Source organism: Chiloscyllium plagiosum, chromosome 4, assembly GCF_004010195.1.
Source record: "Chiloscyllium plagiosum isolate BGI_BamShark_2017 chromosome 4, ASM401019v2, whole genome shotgun sequence".
NCBI classification, from domain to species: domain Eukaryota; kingdom Metazoa; phylum Chordata; class Chondrichthyes; order Orectolobiformes; family Hemiscylliidae; genus Chiloscyllium; species Chiloscyllium plagiosum.
In genome coordinates this window covers 63065525-63084292 of record NC_057713.1, presented here as the reverse complement: position 1 = coordinate 63084292, position 18768 = coordinate 63065525, and the positions used below count along the sequence as shown (strand labels likewise).

The 18768-nt window shown below is 39.6% G+C and overlaps 1 protein-coding gene across 2 annotated transcripts in view; it reads left to right on the top strand.

Annotated features, from left to right (window-relative positions):
* Positions 1-18768, top strand: part of LOC122549088 (peroxidasin homolog) — a 573433-nt gene that overhangs the window by 473293 nt on the left and 81372 nt on the right. For both annotated transcript variants that reach the window (XM_043688313.1, XM_043688312.1), the window contains exon 16: positions 11727-11884. In XM_043688313.1, coding sequence (XP_043544248.1) covers positions 11727-11884 — 158 coding nt within the window. The remainder of the gene's footprint in view (positions 1-11726; positions 11885-18768) is intronic.

The window sequence follows — 18768 nt, the reverse complement described above, 5'->3', positions numbered from 1 at the left end:
ACATTGCAAAAATACCAATTTCTGTTCAGGGTCAATTTCTGTCACTTTATCCTGCATTCTCTTTAAGAGTCCAACATTTTTTTCCATTAGATTTGGACAACCATCCATTGTCACACCTGCCAGCTTGTCCCATTTTAGTCCCAACGTATCCAAACATGCATTTACCTCCGTAAACAAATCATTACCAATTGTTGTTCCTTTCATTGACTGCATGGCTGCCAGCTCCTCCATGATTTTAAAGTCCGTAGTTATCCCACGTATGAAGATGAGTAGCTGGGCTGTGTCACATAAGTCGCAGCTCTCATCCAAAGTCAAGGAAAAAAAGTCGAAGTTGACTGCCCTGTACTGCAGCTGAAGCTCCAGATTTCTCGTGATGTCCCCAATCCTTCTTGTTACAGTGTATCGGGAGAGGGGCACATTCTCAAAAGCCTCCTTTTTCTCCGGGCATATTCGTTCTGCAGAGTCCAACAAGCACTCCTTAATAAATTCTCCATCAGAAAACGGTTTACTGTTTCTGGCAATTTTGCGGGATATGACATAATTTGTCTTGGCGTGAGCTGACATTTTGAGGGCTAGCCAGGAAGCATCACTTTTAGCTGTTCACGCACATGTGCATCCATACGTAAATAAAAAAAGCATCCTTTTCAAAACAAAAGCAACACAGTTGTATTGCGTGTATGGCATAAATACTTTTTCATTTATGTTCTTAGTTAAGATTGACCTCATGCGGGCCAGACAGGAACAATCAAAGTGCCGGATATGGCCCGTGGGCCGTAAAATGCCCAGGTCTGCTTTAGGTAAAGGAATCACAGTACGTTTTCAAATGATGCAGAACTGACAGGTGGTAGTTTTCCCCATGTTTTTGCTGCCCTCATTTTTCTTAGGAGTAAATGATTGCACATTTGGAAAGCATTACATCTGCTCCAATTGCATAAAAACTACACTGGCCAGTTAACTGATTTGCATCCATTTATTGTTTTGGCTGCTTGCAAAAGAGCTGGCAGATAATTTGAGTGTAACTTGACATTGGCAGAATGGGCACAAGAGTGCAAGACATTTTCAGTTCAACACCTGGAATATGCCTACACAGGAATTTCTGGACCTGCACCTTTAAACAGTTAGCTAGAGAACTGCTTGTAATGAGATGAGATGAATGTTAAATAGTTCACTATCCTAAGGCAAACTGTCAAGCCTTCAAGCTGACAAAGCTGATAACTCATAAAACTGCTCTTTAATCATAAGTGCACCATTGCAAAAGGGAGACATACTACTTTGAAATCACATAAAAACTCCTGTCTACTCCCCAAACTGTTTCATGTTCCATTACTAATGCTTTAGTAAGACAGCTTCATGCCTGACCCCACCATAGCTGCACCATGGTACCCATTGACTTGCCTCTGACTGAAGAACCAGTGCCTGGGAGAAAGTGAGGACTGCAGATGCTGGAGATCAGAGACAAGTGTGTGGTGCTGGAAAAGCACAGCCTGTCAGGCAGCATCCGAGGAGCAGGAGAATGAAGAGCTTATGCTCGAAACGTCAATTCTCCTGCTCCTCGATGCTGCCTGATCGGCTGTGCTTTTCCAGTGCCACACTCTCGACACTGAAGAACCATTGCCCTCAGCAATATTCAGATCTTTGCACTGGTTAAAAAGTGTTGGGCACAGAAAAGATTTCAAGACAAATCACTTGTCCTCCTTGTTTGCCTGGTGATGAGTTATTGACTCCTCTCTCTACATACACTTTAAATTGTGGCATGACTACCCCTCGAAATATGCTGTCCAGACATCTCCCAGACTCTCAGATGCCAGTTGCTGTTTAAGTTGCTGACCTTTCCCGTATGTATAGTTCAGGACACGAGGGATCCTACATATTCCATGGGACTGAGCTGCCCTTCTATAGTGACTTTAACGAGGATAGCCAGGTGAATCTCATAGAATATGGGTTTGTTCGACTTTGCAGGTAAACAAATGGTAAACTGCTTACGGTACCTGACTAATACCCAATCCCTCTTATGGAGGGTTTATATGCAAAGCTGTTAGGGGCTGCCCTTCACAAAGCTGGACATGAGCTGTGTGTACTTGCAATTGGGGTTAATCGAAAATTTCCAGAAGTATGCTACAACTAATATCCGTTGGGTATTAAGTGAAACTGCCATTTCAGGTGTCATCCGTCTATGCAATTTTCCAGCAGATGATGGACAACATTTTACAAGATCTACCCCAGGTAGCCATTTATCTAGTTGACATGCTAATAATAGGGAAGACCAATAAGGAGCTCTTAGAGAACTTGGACATTGTCCTTAGAAGTTTCTCCCAGGAGGGAATATGCAGTAGAGGAAAAACTGTGTGTTCCAGGCACCCCAAGTGATGTACTCAAGCTACAGAGTCAACAAGAACAGGTAAGATAAAGTGAGGATGATCAATGGTACCCCCTCCCATTTCTGTAGGTCTTTCCTTCAGCTGGTGAATTATTATGGAAAGGTCATCCATAACCTGGCCTCCAACTTCTAAACAAGGGTCACCCTTGTAGCCAAGCCATAGCTTTCAGAGAAGTGAAGAAAAAGCTAATATCCTCTAAGGTGTTAGTACAATATGATCCCAAGTGAGATCTGGTATTGGCATGTATCCCAAAAGAGAGGAACACCCAACGGCATATGCATCCAAGATTTTGGCTAATGCAGAGCATAAATATGGAGAAAGTGAAGACTGCAGATGCTGAAGATCAAAGTCAAAAAGTGTGGCACTGGAAGAGCACAGCTGATGGTGCAGAATCTGGGAGAGCCCTGATAAAGGGCTTATGCCCGAAACATCGATTCTGCTCCTCCTTGGATGCTGCCTGACCTGCTGTGTTTTTCCAGCACCACACTTTTCAACCCAGAGCGAAAATATGCTCAGATAGAGAAGTGAAGATTTGGCAGTCATATTTGGAGTCTGGAAGTTGCACCAATACCTTTACGGACATAAATTTCTAATAATAATGCACCACGAACCCCTGCTACATCTACTTAAAGAAGACAAGGCAGTGCTGTTCATAGCTTCAGGCCAAGCTCAGTGGTGGGCTGTAATATTAAGTCTGTCTAATTTCAAGTTCGAATACTGTCCATGAGGTGAAGTAGCATATGTGAGTGTATTGAGTCACTTCCCACTGGCAGATACACCACCGGTGGTACAACCATTGGAAGAGTCCATAATGGTTTTAAATTTTCTGGACACACTTCCAGTCACAGCTGACAATGTCAGATTTTAGACATAGAAAGATCCAGTTCTGGCAAAACTCCAACAGCTGGTGGTGATGGAGGGAATTAAAGGGCTGTCATGACCAGATTTGAAAATCTTTTGGACCTCGAGAGACCAGATCAGGGTAAAGGATAACATTTTACTGTGGGGAGCACGAGTCATCGTCCTGAATGAAAGTCGCCGCAAGATACTGATTGAACTCCACCAGGGTCATCCAGAGGTTTTCAAAATGAAGGTGTTGGCAAGAAGTTATGTCCAGTGGCCAGCATTAGATGCAGACAAAGCTGCATCAGTGGGGCAATGCCCAGAGTGCCAATAAGGTCAAAAATTACAGGTAGCAACTCCCCTACATTCATGGGGACAGTTGGATAACACTAGATTTGATTAGATGTCAACTGTGCTGATCCTTTCATGGACTCAATGTTCTTAGTCATTGTAGATGCCCACTCAAAATGTTTAGATGTGCATAGAGTTCATTCGTCAAACATAGGGATGATGATGTAAAGAATGTGCACATCTTTTACCGTATACAGACTCCTGAGATTGTTTGTCACAGCTAACAGCCCATTGTTTACCAGCAAGGATTTGAGTATTTCCTTGGCATTTGTCATTTAAGGACAGCTCCATATCATCCATCATCAAATGGTCTAGCAGTAAAAAAACAAGTCCAAACTTTGAAGGCAAGCTTAAAGAAATAGGCTATAGCTTGACTCAATACCAAACTGTTCCGGTTCCAATTTGATTATTGGGACCACCACACACGCAACTACAGGACAGTTCCAGCAGTGTTGCTAATGGGGAAAAGACTCCGCTCCAAGTTAAATCTGATCTTCCTGGACCTGGTGGTTAGGGTGAAACAGCATCAAGAATGCCAGTGCCTGACATAAGACTCCATTAGTAGACAGGCAGGAGGCTGGAAAAACACAGCAAGTCTGGAATCACCATGAGATGAAGAAGTTGACATTTCGGGTGCAACCCTTCTCCAGAATCTGCAAGAGAGACAGTTTAGTTCAGGTGATGAAGTTTCATGTAGGAATCATGGAAATGCCCTTGCATGGCTAAGAGGCATGGTCGACGTGAGGTCAGGTCCAGTGATATATAAAGTTTTAGTGGGTGCAACGGTCCTGAACAAACATGTGGAAGCTGCTAACTCGCAAAGAGGGCGGGAGCACAATGTGCCCAGCTCCTTGGAACAATTGGAAAGGCCAGCAGAACCAATAAGTCCTCCTTCCCTGTCAAGCATCGAAGACACCTTGAAATCTGAAATGTTGCTGCCTTGGCTCCTTTGCTACCTGAAGGGGAGAATGAATTTCTTCCAAGGTACTCTGGGCAGAAGAGAAAGGTTATCATTCAGTACATGCCACCTATATCCAAAGCTGAGTCAGAGGAACCAGATCCTTGTGCAAAAACGCCCCAGGCGAGGCTTCAAGAATAAGAACGGACCTACATCCTTGGATTCAGAACAGGAGGGATGTAGTGATTATACTGGTGACAGCCAGGTGTACCTCATAGAAATTAATTAACTGATTTGGTTTTCTAACCTGGTCCAATCAGGGAGCGCTGGCTGAGAGATAAGGACAAGTGTGTCAGACATCCTGACACCCTGAGAGCTGGCTCAAAGGGAACTGGATCAGTGTCAAGGACTTTTCATGTGGGGGGACTTGGTGATGGGATACTAGCCTCTGTGGAATTATTTTACCCTGCCACACTTTTGCTTTATTAACTTGACAGAAATGAACTAAAAGCTTTTTAATTTTTTTTAAGTCAACAGTTATTCACCAACTAGCACTTTTCCATGTGCTGATGTGAATTTAGATCTGTTCCTGATCCCACTCTGTGTAGGATTCAGCCACACTGAGGTTCTGGCCCTGAAGTCTCTCAGCTTCTCACCTCTGAGCTCTGAGATTCAATGGGCATTTGTGCACCTGCTATTGAATTATGTGCATCTGCCATTTTGAAACTGTGGGCATCATTAAACAGTGTCTCTATAAAGTTCTTTTTACTCATTCTTTAAACACTAAAAATGGTCATTTAGCCAACTCGATTTTTTAAATCATTCACAGGATGAGAGCATTGCTGGCTAGGCCAGCATTTATTACTCATCCCTAATTGCCCAGAAGGCAGTTAAGAGTCAACCACATTGCTGTGGGTCTGGAATCATGTAGGCCAGACCAAACAGTTATCTTCCGTAAAAGATACTTGTGAGCCAGATGAGACTTTCCGACAAACACCAATGGATTAATGGTCATCATTAGACACTTAATAACAGATACTTATTGAATTCAAATTCCACCATCTGCTATGGTGGTATTTGAATTTGGGTCTGCAGAACATTTCCTGGGTCCTTGGATTAATAGTCTAGAAATAATACCACTAGACCATTACCTCCCAAAGTAGGTTATGAAAGCAAATTGTGATTGATGTTTTCTGCATCTGTGCAGTGTCCCAGAACCATCCTAACTTTTCTTCTTCCTTCAGGGTCTTCATCAATGGTCTGTGCCCCTGAGAAAACACTATAGAGAAGACTTTTTGAAAGACATTTCCAAGCACCAGCACAGAGATTGGCATCTTTACTGGATTAGAGAGGGAGTTAAAAGGGTTGTGTGAATGAGCAGATGATAATGGCAGGAACAGAATAGTAGATAGCTTCTGATGCAAAGTTCTCTTCTGGATAGAGATGAAGTTGTCAGGTATCTGAGAATAAAATATAAACTGCTTGTTCCATTCAAATGATTATTTTAGGCTTCAGAAACCCTATGAAGGAGTTTCACCAAATGGCTGAATGTATGGAAAAATCTACATCCAGCCTGATGAATGTCATCTCATGTGACATCAACTTAACTCGTAGTACAGAGACACTACAATGAAACTTTAAATGTAAATTCACATTCAAACATTTTGGTGAAAGCTCAAATGGCTGTCCTGTAGACTTCAAGCTCTGATCTGTATTCTATCTTGGTTAAACAGATGTTCACCTTGCAAATGGATATGGTTTTTTAAAGAGTCATTTATCTTCTGCAGCTTTGTGGGAGTTAGCACTGGTGCAGCAGAATGGCGTGTGCTGCCCTCTCAAATTGTCAGCATGCTTACTCCTTTACTGTCTTCTCAACCACTACCCAGTATAGTGCCAGAAAAACAACTGGGCCATTCTACCTCAGCAGAAACTGAAATGTAGCTGCGTACAGCTAGTCCCTCTCAATTGTTGGCAGGTATTCAAAACCCTGCCAATGGACTTGAATACCATGATTGAATGTCTGGACCAGTTGCCAGCCACAGATATGTCATAATCTTCTAATTATAATATTATGTATTTTATTGAAAAAAGCCTAATTTGACTTTCAAATAATACAGAAAACATTTAAAAATAGCTGCCAAAAACTACACGACTCACTCTTGCTGATTCATTGCCAAGCTAAAAGCAGCTATACTGATCTGTTATCTCAACATTAACACAATGGATCCTTGAAAGTGTGAATTCCAGCATAATTAACCTTTCTTTCTGAGACAATAATTCATTTAGAGTTGACATAGCAGACATATGAAATTTGATCTGTCAAACTCCATTTTAGAAACCAAAATTCCCCAGGAAAGTGTCCGACAGCCAACATCTTCAGAGAGGAGAGTTCTCAGTTAAAGAGAGATTATTCAGTAATAAGCCACAGTTTTGCCGAAAGAAATCTGAAAGTGCTACAATCATAGAACTAGTAAGGAACAAGAAACATTCTCTCCCATTCAGATCCTGCTCTATATACTGAATCTACCTGTACTAGCAACCTTCAGGTGCCAACTTTAGAAAGCAACAGAAAACTTCAGAAAGAGAAATCTTCAAGAAACCCAGACCTGCAGCTATGATGGACTGATCAGACTTTTATTTTTAAACATTCTTAAATTAAGGCAAATAATCAAAGCTTGTCCTCTTTCATTCATCAGGACTAAGATGCAAAAAACAAATTTGGTGTTTTCCCTTAGTATTCCTTTTATCAAGTCTGATCCTGCATCGAGTTCTGATGAACACAAAATGAACATCTTTGATTTCTTGTCTCTTTTTAGCCATGTTTGAGTTTTGTGCTTTGATTTTTCATGCAAATATAACACCCCTGTTCAATAAAGGAGAGAAAATGAGAGGAAGAAAAGGATAGTCCAATTGGCCCAATATCTGTCATCAGGAAAAAGCTAGAATCTATTTTTAAGCAGCACAGAGCACTTAGACAGCCTGGGTATGCCTATATAGAACAGAAATCACATCTATTGGGACATTTTGAAAGAAATAACCATCAGGATAGATTATAGGGAATCAATAAATGAGGTATATTTGGGTTTTCAAAAGGCATTCAATAAGACACGACATACAAGTAGTTTGGGTAATAGTATTACGTAGAGGAGAGTAAGAAAGGGGGTAGGAAAGACGTTGTCATTTTCAAGTTGGTAAGTTCTTACTAGTGCTACAAGGATGCTGCTACGAGCATTCAGCTATTTATAATCTATATTAATGATGTGAATGAAGTGACCAAGAATAATGTATCTAGGTTTGATAACAATTTAAAGCTACTTGAGAAAGTAATCTGTGATTTGGCTAAGAGCTTTCAGAACAGAATTTTGGAATATGTTAGAGCAGTTTGTCCAGTTAAATGTCTCCTATGGAGTCCGGAATCTCATTAGCATGGTTTCTGCTGCTAACAGAGGGTGGAATCAAATGCCTTTCCCTGAAATGGGTGGGGGTAGGGGTTGGTTTGGAAATCAATGAGTCATTTAGTCATGTGGGAGGATGGCAGGAGGGGGCACTGTCACCTTCTTACCTCCCCACTAATAGGTCCAAGGTGGAAAGCCTTATAAATGTCCTCTTGCTCAGCCACCAATTGAGGCTATTAGTTTGGTAATTAATGCCTAGGTAAGGGTTTCACATTGCTGCCACTAGTACTTAACCAGTAAGGGGCAAGGGACTCAGCATATGGGTAGCCTAAAAACAAAACCCTGCTTAATTTTCGTACAGGCTTTGATGGGGTAGGTCCTGGTACAATAGCATTCTGTTCCTGATCAGGACCACGCATCGGGAAGGGTTGGGATTGTTGAGAGATGCCTATGTTGCTAATGCTCCTTACCAGTGACCTCCAGACCATAATTCCCAACTTGCCCTAAATCAGTTTTGAGATGAGGTACCTCAACAATCCTGGGCCTCTAGTCAGTCTATTGCCTGCAACTGCTAAATGTCCTGCTGGCACTGCCTGCAGTACACAGTAGCTGTCCTTAGACTGGCTGCTGTGGATTCAAACCGTGGTCCCATGATGAACTCTGACAAAGCCCCAAGTATTTTATTGATTGCAGTCACTGCTGTTGGTTACATTCTTTGTAGTAGAGATCTTTGATCCTCTAATTGGCTGTCAGCTATCAAAGACAGGATACCTAGTGAAGGTGCTGCACTTATAAGTCCCCCAGAATCAAAGTGCCCGTAGCAGGGTTTCTGCTGCAAATTGGAAACTTAATACACTTGGGGCTCCCAGTGATTGGGTTGGCAGGGGTGCTGCCAATTCTAGTGGTAGATGTCAGGCTCCTCACCACCCACTTTAATTTTCACCCAATGTAATAGGTCAACTAACCTTCATGAGGACTCAGTTTCTATCAAGAGTAGTTGTAAGTATTTCCAGCATTTTATGTTTTTATACGAAATGTTGCCATCTAGAGAAATTAGGGTGGTCTTCTACAGAAAACACAATATGTTGGCAACATGATATGGCAAACAATTAGAAAGATGAATGGCATGTTCTTCTTTACTGCATGGGATTGGAGTAAATGATCAACAAAATCTTAGTGCAATTGTACAGAGCTACAAATGTGTGCAGTAGTCTCTGTACCGACAGAAGGGTCGATGTCAGATGGGTTGAACAAGTTGTCCTCTGGGGAACACATATTCTCTCGAATTAGAATAATGGGAGGTATTTTCATTGAAGCATGAACGATTCTGAACAGACTTGACAATATATGCTGAGAGGATCTTTTCACTGGCTAGATAGACTGGAACTTGGAGATAGAGACTCAGAATAAATGACCAGCCATATTGGACTTAGATCTGGAAACATGTTTTAAAAACGTTGATTTTAAATCTTTAGAATGCTCTGCTACAGAGGGGTGTGGATGCTCAAGACTTGATACATTCAAGACTTTTCTGGACTGGGAGGTATTTGCCGAGTGGACAGGAAACTGGACTTGAGTTTGAACATCAGCCATATACTCCAGGGGCTGTATAACTAACAAATAGCTGCTCCTATTTCAACATTGTTATGCAAGAAAAGTACAATTAATTAAGGACTAGTATATCAAAAGATTTTACTTCAACCGTCTGTTTGCAAATAAACACATCACCCTCTTCATATTTAGAAGTTCTTTCAATAGCCTGTTTTTCATAGCATCTAGTATTCATTCTGAATGTCAAGGACATAATGATTGGGAGAATAGTTTCTTTGTTTTTTTTGTGACATGAAGGAAGTGAAGAAGGAGATATCAAAATTAAAGCAGAGAAGTACTTGTCACATTTCACACTTGTGACTGAGAAAGATAAGATCAATAATTTCTGTTTTAACAGTTTCCTGGTTGTTAGCTGAACCTGCCCCTATAGAGCTGTAATATGCCAGCTGCTTCCTAGTTGGTGAAGATGCTTCTCCTCATCCAATTCTTATTTCCATCAGAGTGCATACTGGAAGTGCTGGGAGTGATGTATTGTAGAGTTCTTAGTCATAATTTATGAACCCAAACTTAGGAAAAATGTATGGGGTAGCTTATCAATAATTGAATTTTCAAATACCTCTGAAACACAAACATCTCTGTAAACCATTGTGAAATAGCACCACAGAAGCCAGTATCCATCACCAAGTCACCATTTATTTGCATGTGAACGGTCCTTGCCTTCAGTACTGCCTCATTCAGAGTCAGGTACCAGAGTGTCAGTATCTCTGACACTCGCTTTTTACATAAGAACATAAGAACCAGGAGCAGGAGTAGGCCATCTGAACCCTCGAGCCCATTCCACCATTCAATAAGATCATGGCTGATCTTTTCGTGGTCTCAGCTCCACTTTCACCCTCTCACCATAACCCTTAATTCCTTTACTGTTCAAAAAATTACCTATCTTAGCTTTAAAAGTATTCAATGAGAAAGCCTCAACTACTTCACTGGACAGGGAATTCCAAATTCAAAACCTTTTGTGTTTTCTTTTTTTTTTCTTTTACCCAGGTGGCCAGTGACAAACACTGCCCTTCACATCAAAGAGCAAGCACACCTGTTTTTTTTTAAACCCCCACACTACCGCCTAAGTGCGGTAGTGCTTATTTTATCCTCAGCACCCATGGTGTGTGTGTGCAGGTGTGAGACACAGTGAAAGACACAAAGTGCACGAATCTTTATTCAATTTCCACCACCAGGAAGATAGGAAAACACCGAGTGGCCAGTGACAAACACTGCCCTTCACATCAAAGGGCAGTGCTGTGTGATCAAAACAGTGAAAGGGAGGGTAGGGACTAAATCAAAATAGAGTTGGAGGGAGAAATGATGCACTCCACTCCCTGCGGCGCTCACCTCTCCCTGAACAACTCCAGGGTGTTGGTCAACACCGAGTGCTCCTTCTCCAAGGACACCCGGGCTCTAACGTAACCGCGGAAGAGGGGCAGGCAACCTTTTGTGTTTTATATGTCAGCCAGGGCTCTGTGATTGGACCAGATTGACATCCCCAATCAGGGAGGTAATAAAATATGATGTCCAGCTGACTGACCTCATTACAATCATTTCAACTGCCTTCAGTTAAAATCCCCTTGAAGTTCTTTATTCATTATGAGACAGTTCCATAAACGTTTTCTGAATGAGTTGCCTGCTAATTCCATGCAGTTAAAGTAGTTGAAATGAAACAAAAGCCAAGCATTCAGTTGACCAAACCAATAATATCATAACTAATTTGTACCTTATTTGCATTTTCACAGTTAATTCATAGTATTTGATATCTTTATCAAACAAAGTTTACTTCATGGTGCCGTGAATTGCACGTATTTATTAGACACACGTCTGTTTCCAATGGGATGGCACATCATTTTTGAGACTCCAGTGGTCTACATACTTAAGCAATTGAGTTTGTTAGATCTCTAATTTTAGTTCAAAATTACACATTATTGGTTATTAAATTGCAATTTTAAAAAATTATATGTTTTTCTAAATTTTCATGTTTGGAACCAGAAACTTAAGTTATTATGTGTGCATACGACATCGGAGAACAGCCAAAACTTGAGAGCTGGGTAATTAATGGCAGCTGTAGTTGTAGTTTTGATGGCTGAATTATGAAGTGAATCCTGTCATCATGTTGCTGCTGGGTTGCAATTGATTTGGTGTAAATAGATCAAAAATACATTTTACATTAATTGCAATGAAAATGCACGTTTTTAAAGGAGTTACAAGACCTGAATATTATTTTAAAAAGTAAACAATTCTGTCTGCATTGTATCTTTTTTCTAGGCAGCCACTTAGTCCAAATGATCTGCTGGCTTTATTCCGTTATCCACGGGATCCCTTTACTGTGGAGGCTGCAAGAGCAGGCGAGATCTTTGAGAGAACTTTGCAACTGATACAGAACCATGTCAAGCAAGGCTTAACTGTGGACTTCAACGACATAGGTATGAGCACATATCAAAAAGGAAGCATAGGTAGTAAATCAATAATACTCACTATTCCCAAAAGAAAAGTGCTCCAAAACGATCTAGCTGTCTCTATGGTGCAGCATTTTCTTTTGTAGTGGTTTAAATGTGACATGAATTCAAAGAATCATCAGGAATTTGGCAACATTCATATTAGACATGGTAAGCAATTAGCTAGATTGAGTATTCTCACAATCAGCAAACCAGAAAGTTAAAGACACTGAATCTCTTGACTTTTAAATTAAAAAGTGATATAGGAAAATGAATGATTATGATTGGTCTGAGATTCAATCTAGAATGAAGATAAACTTTAAAAATGTTTTACTTCTAATATAATATGTAGAATTTTTAACGTTACAGAAAATTCTGACACTTCACAAATGTAAAATTTATTTTGCTGCTAGTTAGAATTTTTATTATTAATTACAAACTCAGTGTACCATTGAAAACCCAGTTATGTCTGGAACAACAACAAGTTTTAAAGGACTTTTGTAACAAGGACTGTCAACTATTGGTTCTCATTAGTTCAAAGATTTTTTCCTATCTCCGTCCATGGGAACCTTAAAAGTGCATAATGAGACAGAATTATGTGGTCCCCCCCTCAAACCACTATTGTGAAGGTAGGGTTGTCCTAACATACAGCATAAGCCTGTATGGTGACTCCCTTTCTATCCTGACACATCCCCCATTTGGGAACAGTGGAGACAATGGGTGACTCACTCAGCCTTATGCTTTTTGAGATCCTGAAATGGAGGCAGGCAGCTAGTATTTGCAGGGAAGAACTCCCCATTAGCTCTTCAGGAGACAGAGTGGAACCCTTGACATCTGAATATCATTCCTAGAATCGCAGATAGCAGTTTTGGTATCTTCACCATGTTCTAAGCCCACATCAACTTGTAAAGATGCTTTTGGTTTCAGTTGTGGCACGATCATTACCCCACAAAACCCAAGAAAAATAACGATAGACTATCAATTATCACTGAAATTTCCAAAGGGTAATGTACAGTACAATATACAATAGGTATTAGTTTATAAATTCAATTTGTTTATTCTTTCTTAGAACACAGTCATCGATGTTTGAGCCAATCATTATTTCCTCTGAAGTTATTTAAAAATGATATTCTGCAAATATTCAGCATGTGTTAAAGTGATCGCCAGACTATTTGATGTTACTAAATAAGTAAAGAAAAGGAATCCATTCAATACAGCTGTTCAAAGAAAACTCTCCAATCCCTGATCTCAGTATGTTTTCCTTTTCTTTGTAAGCGAATTAGTCAAAATTAAGTTTCTATGTTTATAACTCATTAGGCGCTATTTTAACTTATAAAAGTGAAAAGTAATAAGATACTACTATCATAGCAGGATTGTGACAAAATTACACAGACTTGTCCCTGGATAGCGGGAATGTCTTAACAAAAGAAATTGGGCAAACTGGGCTTACATTTTATAGAGTTTTAAAGAATGATATTTCATTTAATCAAATATTGAAAGGGATAGACGAGATCTTGATGAAATGTTTCCCCTGGTTGGGGGGCCTAGAACCGGGAGGCATAAGTTTAAACTAAAACATGGATGCCAATATGACCTAAGATTCAGAGAACCTTTTCGAGGCTCAGTCGTGTGTGTGTGTGTATGTGTGTGTGTGTGTGTATGTGTGTGTGTGTGTGTGTTCACTGTAATTACTAATTGTTCATTTATCTACTGGGATAGTCCTAAACTTGGGATATTTACATTAACTCCAGCTCTCACAGTTTCTGTATCCTGTGTTAAGTATGTTCTTCCTATGGCCGATCTCCTCCAGTCGTTACTGGCTTCCCCCTAATTTACAATCATTCAGCACTCATCTTTGTGACATTTAATATACCATTGCACATGACCTTTTAGCTTTACTAAAAGTTCAGATGGAACTAAAAGATTCCATGTATTAGTCAAAAGAAGATCAAGGAGATTTTTTTTCAGTTAGAAGCCTGGTCGATGCTCTTCTGCTGAGCAAACACAGAAAAACAGCTTATTTTGTCATTTATCTTTCTGGTGTTTGCAGAATCCTTCAATGTATAATTTGGCTATTTCATTTGATATTCAAAAATGATTTCAAAATATATTGTACAAAATGCCTAAAGGCACAAATCTTCATTTGCTTTCAAATGCATTAATAATCTTGTACCATAACTAGGTAACCCCACAGCTAAAAATATACTAAATTTCAGCAGGGTAGCATTCTAATATTTTGTGTCACAAAATGGAAGGCCACAGTTTTATGGGCTTACAACTCTGAACCATTTGGGTTCCCTGACTTGGCTGTTCACTTGAAGAGAGTGGCAAGTGGAGAATAGTCTCCTTTCTCGGGAAGGAATGCGTCCGGTGAGTCAATGGTTATTATGTTATCAGGAACAAATTATGAAATCAAATCAGAAAGAGCATTTTCTCCAATCATTAAAATTAGAAAATTAGAAAGTGTATAATTTTTAGTCTGTATAATAAAATGTCAGATTTATTGAACTACGTAATCTGAAAGCACCCTTTCAAATGAAAGCTTTGTCTGGATTCATCTTTCAATGTTACCAGATCCAGGAAGGCAATAGTTTGATGCTGTACCATTGCTGGCTCCCAAGAGGAAAACTAAGCGTCTATTGAAAAAGAAGATAAAAGATAAATGGCTGAATTTTTGGGTTCTTTTTAAGAATATTGCTTTAATAATGGGATAGGCAGAAATAATTTTTTTCTGTTTTGGAATGATCAGTAAGAACTTAATGAAAGAACTATCTGTCAAATTAGCAAGCATAACCAGACTAGACAGGCAGTAAAACACTTAAAACTCAGTAAGACCTTTATTCTTGGGTACATACCTTATGAGAATCTAGTTACATTTGTTTTTACTGCCAGTATGGCTCCAGATTATACCTATTGTCTGCTGTTGGATTCTCAAGGTCTTGTAGCTAAGTATGAAAGTCTAATGAAACAATTGGTGTTTGTTTTGATTTGTGCTCCATTTAGTTTGTTGAGATTTTTCCCTCATAGCTCCTTACAGCTTCTTTCAGCTTCCAAGTTATCAGTTTTTGATTTCATTTTTAAACATCTTTTGAAAGTAAATAGAACATAAAACATGAACTGTACAGCACAGGAATGGGCCCTTTGGTCCTTGATGTTGCGCCGAACATGACGTCAAGTTAAATTAATCCCTTCTGTCTGCCCTTGGTCTATATCGCTCCATTCCTTGCATATGCATGTGCTTATCCAAAGGCCCCTTAAGTGCCCCTATTGTATCTGCCTCCACCACCACGCCTAACAGCCTAATCTAGACTCATACCACTCTCTGTATAAGAAACTTGCCCCTCACATCTCCTTTGAACTTTCCTCCTCTCACCTTAAATGCAAGCCTCCTAGTATTAGACAATTCAACTCTGAGGAAAAAGATTCTGACTGTCAACCCTATCTATGAATCTCCTAATTTTATAGACTTCTTTCATGTCTCATTTCAGCCTTCGCCACTCAAGAAAAACAGCCTGATTTTTTCTAGCCTCTCCTTTTGCTCATACCCTCTAATCCAGGCAACATCCTGGCAAACCTCTTCTACACCCTCTCCAAATCCTCCACATTCTTCCTGTAATGTGGTGACCAGAATTGAACATAATATTCTAAATGTGGCCTAACAAAAATCTTATAAAGCTGCATAAATGGCTAAAGTCTTCGGCCTACTATTGTCAACTCACCATGATAACACCCCATAATGCAATAGCAGGATTATATCAATATTGGGAGCAAAGTGCTTAACCCAAGAAGGCTGTAGGACTTTCAGTTGTAATCCAATCCAAAATCTGGCTGGAGAAAAAGAGCCATGTTTGTTGTATTTTACCTTTCAGCTCCATTGAGCATCTGAATTAACAACAATTGATCCTTTTACAATGGATTTCTGTTTGTCTTTTCCACTTCAAACCCATTTTTCAGCCCTCAGGCATATAAATTTTCACCACTAATAAAAGTACTGCTAAGTCTATATTTGTTGCAATTCTTAGACTATCCCTGGGAATAAACCTAAAAATGCCTTCAAACTGCTCCCACAATGTACAAAGGGGAGAACAAAAGGAGCACTATTATCTGCCTTCCACTGATGTAAGTGCAGTTTTTTTAGTGTGGCATTGGGGATGGCGAGGGGCTAAGATCATCAGAGATCCAGGTTTTAGATGCTTTTTCAACTTGTCCCATCCCACACCATGATTGCGTAATTTCCAGGCTAAAATATTCAGCCATTTACTTTGCTCTTCTTTTCCAGGTGCTTAGACCTATAAAACATTTCATGAAAGCCAGCAATGTGGTGTCACAGAGCCGTGGATTTATGGCTCTGCTGACAGTTGATGCTAGCATCCTGGCATAACTCTGGTGAGTTGAAAGTTTAATTTTGATTTGCATTTTTGGGTGATGATGCAGGGAGAGAAATTGTTAATGGCAGTAAATAATTAGTACCATTACACCTTCATACTGAACAACGGTTACTGCTAAGGTTCACTTTCCCTGCAAAATTAACTCATGTTTTCTATGGCCTCATGACTTGGCAAGAGAATTTTCATGGCACGTAAACCAACACAATGATTTATTGCAGCATGCCTTTCTGTTGATCACTGTGGGTGAATTGTTCTTCAGAAATGTACCACATTATATACTTAATCTAATTTGCACATTGAATGATGTAAAAGTATTAGGAATTCTAATGTTGTTTTTGTATTATTCCAGATATTTATTCTAGCTTGCCATGAAAAGAAAATAAATTCATAGAAAATTGTAGGGAAGTTTGTTCAATGTTCTCTGCAAAATTCTTCAAGTCAAATATAAACCGCATGAGAACTGTGGTTTAGATGCTTGTCAAATAAAATCAACAGGTTATCTATTTTGTACTGAAAGCCAATTTTGTTTCCGCTGAACACAATAACCAGAGTAAGAGATAACAATTAGTGGCTCAGATGTTGTAACATACAACTTTAGCTTTTTCTGTGCCATGTGAGTGTTATATTTCAGAAGACATTCCTTCGCAGAAATACCTGGGAAATCTCTGACCAATAAATTATTACTTATTATAATACAATAGTTTACTAGGCAGTTGATACTAATAGGTGATAGTGAATTTTAGGATGCATTCTTTAGGATGAAGAATTGGAGTGAATTGTCACCAATGTACCAGAATCATACCTCGTAAGTTTCATCATGCACGTGGGTTATTAACTAAATTAGGAAAAAACGTTTGTAAGGATGGGGTTAATTTTGTTTTGTTCTTTAGTTTGAGTGCAGTTTGGCTCAGGGTGACTAAATTGTTTAAAAAATGTCAACATATACATTTCATTTTGAATATTGTTCTCACATGAACTTCTCAAGGAGATGTTAGTTTCAGTTATGAATGTACAAACATATATACATACGAACTAGGAGTATTCCATTCAGCCCTCGAGCCTGCTCCATGATTCATTATGATTATGGCTGAACTGTTTGTAACCTCAAATCGACATTCTCACCTATGCTTGTTCACCTTTCACCCCCCCTACTCAAAATTATTCAAGTGTGTTAGGTTCATTAGTCAGGGGTAAATATATAGTAGGGGAATTGGTCTGGGTGGGTTTGCCTTTGGAAGGTCAGTGTAGACTTGTTGGGCCAAATGGTCTGTTTCCATACTGTAGGGAATCTAACCTAAAACAAATCTAAAAAAACACTACTATCACCACCTTTTCGGGAAGAGAGTTCTAAATACTCAGGATCCTCGGAGAGAAAAATATCCTCTTTTTTTTAAAATGGGTAATCCCCTTGTTTTAGATTCTCCTATAAGAGGAAGCATCCTTTCCACATTTACCTTATCACAACCCCTCAGGATCATACATGTTTCAATCAAGTCACTACTTATTCTTCTAAAGTCCAACAGATATATGCCTAGCCTGTCCTATTTTTCCTCATTAGGTAACCCCTACTCATTCTAGGTATTAGTCCAGTAAACCTCTGTACTGCCAATGCATTTACTTCCCTCTCTAAATGAGGTGACCAAAACTGTGCACATATATGGTCTCACTAGTGCTTGGTATAAGTGAAGTATCTTTCCTTATTTTTGAATTCATAAGAAATGATAACCTATTAGATTTCCTAATTACCTGCTGTAACTGCATGTTAATCATTTTGTGATTTATTCACAAGAACACCCAAATCAGTTTGCATCTCAGAGCTCTCCACTTAGATAAGATCACTAACTTCACCAAGCTATATTTTTTCTATCCTCCTTATGGCCTCCTCACAGCTTAGTTTCCTACTTATATTTGTTTCATCAGCAAAGTTAGCATCCATATCAGCTTAGAGTCATAGATTCATAGAGACGTACAGCACGGAAACAGACCCTTCGGTCCAACTTGTCCATACCAATCAGGTATCCTAACCCAATCCAGTCCCATTTGCCAGCACTTGGCCCATATCCCTCTAAGCCTTTCCTGTTCATAAACCTGTGCAGATGCCTTTTAAATGCTGTAATTGTGCCAGTCTCCCTTCTTCTAAATAATTTACATAAATTGTAAATAATTGAGTTCATGGCATACCACTCATTTCATCTTGCTAACATGAAAAGGACCCATTTTTGCCAATTCTCTGCTTACTGTGTGTCAACCAATCTTCAATCCATGCCAATAGCTCTACCTTCTACACCATGAGTTTAATTTTCTGTAACAATCTTTGATGTGTGATCTTATCCAAAGTCTCCTGGAAAGCACAAGATATCTATTGCTTCCCCATTTTTATATTCCCCACTGTGATTGCTCCTCATTTCCCCTTCCCCCACCTCACCTCAGTTCCAAACTTCCAGCTCAGTACCATCCCCATGACTTGTCCTACCTGCCTATCTT